General features: G+C 41.8%; 1 protein-coding gene across 2 annotated transcripts in view; it reads right to left on the reverse strand.

Annotated features, from left to right (window-relative positions):
- TRABD (TraB domain containing) overlaps positions 1-3,051 on the reverse strand; it is a 47,693-nt gene continuing 44,642 nt past the window's right edge. For both annotated transcript variants that reach the window (XM_019543475.1, XM_019543476.1), the window contains one exon: positions 1-341. In XM_019543475.1, the coding sequence (XP_019399020.1) occupies positions 164-341 (178 nt within the window). In that variant the 3' untranslated portion in view covers positions 1-163. The remainder of the gene's footprint in view (positions 342-3,051) is intronic.

The raw sequence follows: 3,051 nt of genomic DNA on the forward strand, positions 1-3,051 counted from the left end.
ATTAGGTCACAGCTGGTATAGCTTTTAATATCAATCCATTTATTACACAGCAATTCGGCATCAAATGGCCTTTGATTAGAATTCCCTCCTTTTCAGTCCAGTTTCATATGTTGCCTTTAGCACCCTTTTCTGCCACTCTTCAAGTAGTATTTCACATGGGTGTTCAATGCCAAGGTCTAATTTCTGTCAGCCTCTGAAGACAGTTCTGTGCTGTTGGCATTGAAAGGATAAACTGCACTGTCTGTTGTCCTATCCGGTAGCAGCCATATCCCATCAGTCCGAAAACTGTTGCCTTTATGACATATCTGAGAACTTTACTCGAAGCTGATGGAGGAGGCACACTGAAGTAAAGGAAAACAAAATTAGCATTTCATGTCACTGAAAGAGAAGGGCATTTCACCTTTAGATTAAACTGATCATTTCTGCCACTGTCATTATAGCACTTGCTTACTCATGAGGGAAAACTTTTATGGAACAGATTAAATTCAGAACAAGCAAATGGTCCATTCAAGTTGTTCTTTCAATATCTTATTGCAAATGTAGGGGTAAATATAGCACATGTTCAGGCACATACGGAACAAACTTTAAGGCCTGAGGAAACTGTCTTATTCTTCATACCATCAAAATCTCCGAGACTGATGTAAAGAATACTACAACAAAATCTAAGTAGTAGGCAGAATTTTTAATATTATTACTCATCTAGTTAAAAAGGGTAACAACCCAGAGGTGATGTGTGACATCATAAACAAGTATTTACTAAATAACAAATAGTGCAGGGGTTTAAAGGAGATCTGAACCTTGTATGCATTAAGAAACTCACTTGTAGAAATAAATGTCTACAAATAACTACAACTATGCAAGTCCATAATAGACACACATTTAAACTATGATTTAAACTGAGTGGGACCTGCCTATATTAAGTATGTGCACTGCATAAACCAGATTGGTTCAAAATTGATTTAGTGACAATGGCAGCATTCTGTTCATATGGACAAACTCTTGCACACTGAGAAATTAGAAGCCAAGCTAACTCAGGAGTGTGAGCACATGTTGTTCAGAGCCAGGGGAAGATACATAATATCCTTCTATTCGTTACTCTACAGTAATAACCCAGAAAGGAGATAATCTAAATCACCACTGTATGCAACTCAAAGGATATAGGTATAGTTAGCATTAGGTTCAATATATGATGATCTCAAACTCAATACACTGGAAGTACACACGTTTTGATACAGAATTCTAAGAAATATTGTTTTCAGGATCACTTTGCCATGCATGAAGTATAAGAAGACATCCTAAGGCAAATTTTAAGTTTAGAAGGATTACAGTAACAGTGTGCAAGCTTTGTGATGAAGTCCCATGCTGTAATGAGGCAAGGCAAATCTTCCAAGGGGGGTATGTGCGTATGTGTGTGCAGAGGGAGGTTAGTATAACTTTAGTGACAGTCTATTAGACTGCCTTAACTCTGACTTGCAAGGATTACCTCTGTATGCATAAAAATAGGCAAACCAGTTCCATACTGTTCCACTTTTCTAATAGGATCATAGGAAAGTAGTATTGGAAGGGGCCTCACAATGTCGTCTAGTATGGCCCCCTGCTTGAAAGAGGATCATCCTGACTAATCCAGCACGGCCAAGTGCTGGCCACTTTGAGTCAGAAAGTTCCTCCTGATCTGATCTCCAATCTAGGTTTCTCTGCTGCAGCTTGAGGCCAAGGCTCCTAGTCCTATCTCCTATGCCCACAGAGAAAAACTCACCTCCATTCTCTCAATAACTGTCCTTCAGGTACTTGCAAACTAGTAATTGGTGGAGAGACCCTGGAAGCCCTGCTGTTTGCCTCTGATTGTACAGGAGACAAAAACTGCAGCATATTTAAAACTGTGGTTTGCCTCCTGGCCAATCAAATGCAAGTAGTAAGTGGTGGCAGCAAGGGGTGGCGAAACGTGGTGAAAAGAACAAGATTAAAGGAGCTGCCGCCCAGCACGCTTCCAGCATGATTTAGGTAGATCCCTACTCATAAGAACTGCCTTCCAGGCCCCCAATCATTTTTATTGCTTCAAAATGGACTCTTTCCAAATTACCCACATCTTTCTTGAAGTGTGGGGCCCCAAACTGGACACAGCACACCAGGTGAGGCCTCACCAGTGTTGAACAGAGTAGAAGAATCAGTGACACTCCTGTTAATACAACCTAATATACTGTTGGCTTCTATTGCAACAAAAGCATAATGTTGGCTCATATTTGCTTATGGTCTTTTGTAACCCCAGGTCCTTCTCTGCAGTATATCAGCTTAGCTGGTCATTCTCCAGTCTGTATTTGTGCTATCATTCTGTCCCAAGTGCACAACTTCACACTTCTCCTTGTTGAATCTCATCTGATTGTTTGCAGACCATTTCTTCAGCCTATTTAGGTAGTTTTGGATCCTAGTCCTATACTCTGAAGTATCTATGACTCCACTGAACTTAGTGTTGTCTGCACATTTCCTAAGCAGGCACTCAATTCTGTCATACAAATCATACCATGCCTAGGACAGACCCCTGGGGAACCCTGGTTGAGACCTGCTCCCAGCTGAAACATCCACATCATTGATAATTACTTGTGGAACATGGTGATGCAACCAGTTTTTTATTCACCTTATAGTACTTTCGTTTAGTCTGTATTTCCCTAGCTTGTTAATGAGAATGTTGAGAGAAAGTGTCAGAAGCTTTGCTGAAGTCAAGGTACATCACACCCACTGCTCTCCGAACATCCACAGAGCCTGTCACCTTATCATAGAAAGACTTCAGGTTGGTCAGGCATGACTTGCTCTTGGTGAATCCAGGCTGGCTGTTCTTGATCACCTTCTCCTCTTCTTGGTGCCTCACAATGGATTCCTTGAGCATCAGCTCCAGGATCTTTCCAGATATGGAGGTCAGGCTCACTTGTCTGCAACTCCCTGGATCCCCCTTCTTCCCTTACTTAAAGACCTGAACTTCCTGGACATCTGCTGGGAAGAACAGTCAGCCAGGTCTGAACGCTCACGTAGGTTCTTGGCCGGAGTGCAGGACCTCCA

The sequence above is a fragment of the Crocodylus porosus genome, unplaced genomic scaffold (genome assembly GCF_001723895.1).
Source record: "Crocodylus porosus isolate Cpor-Errol unplaced genomic scaffold, CroPor_comp1, whole genome shotgun sequence".
Taxonomy (NCBI): domain Eukaryota; kingdom Metazoa; phylum Chordata; order Crocodylia; family Crocodylidae; genus Crocodylus; species Crocodylus porosus.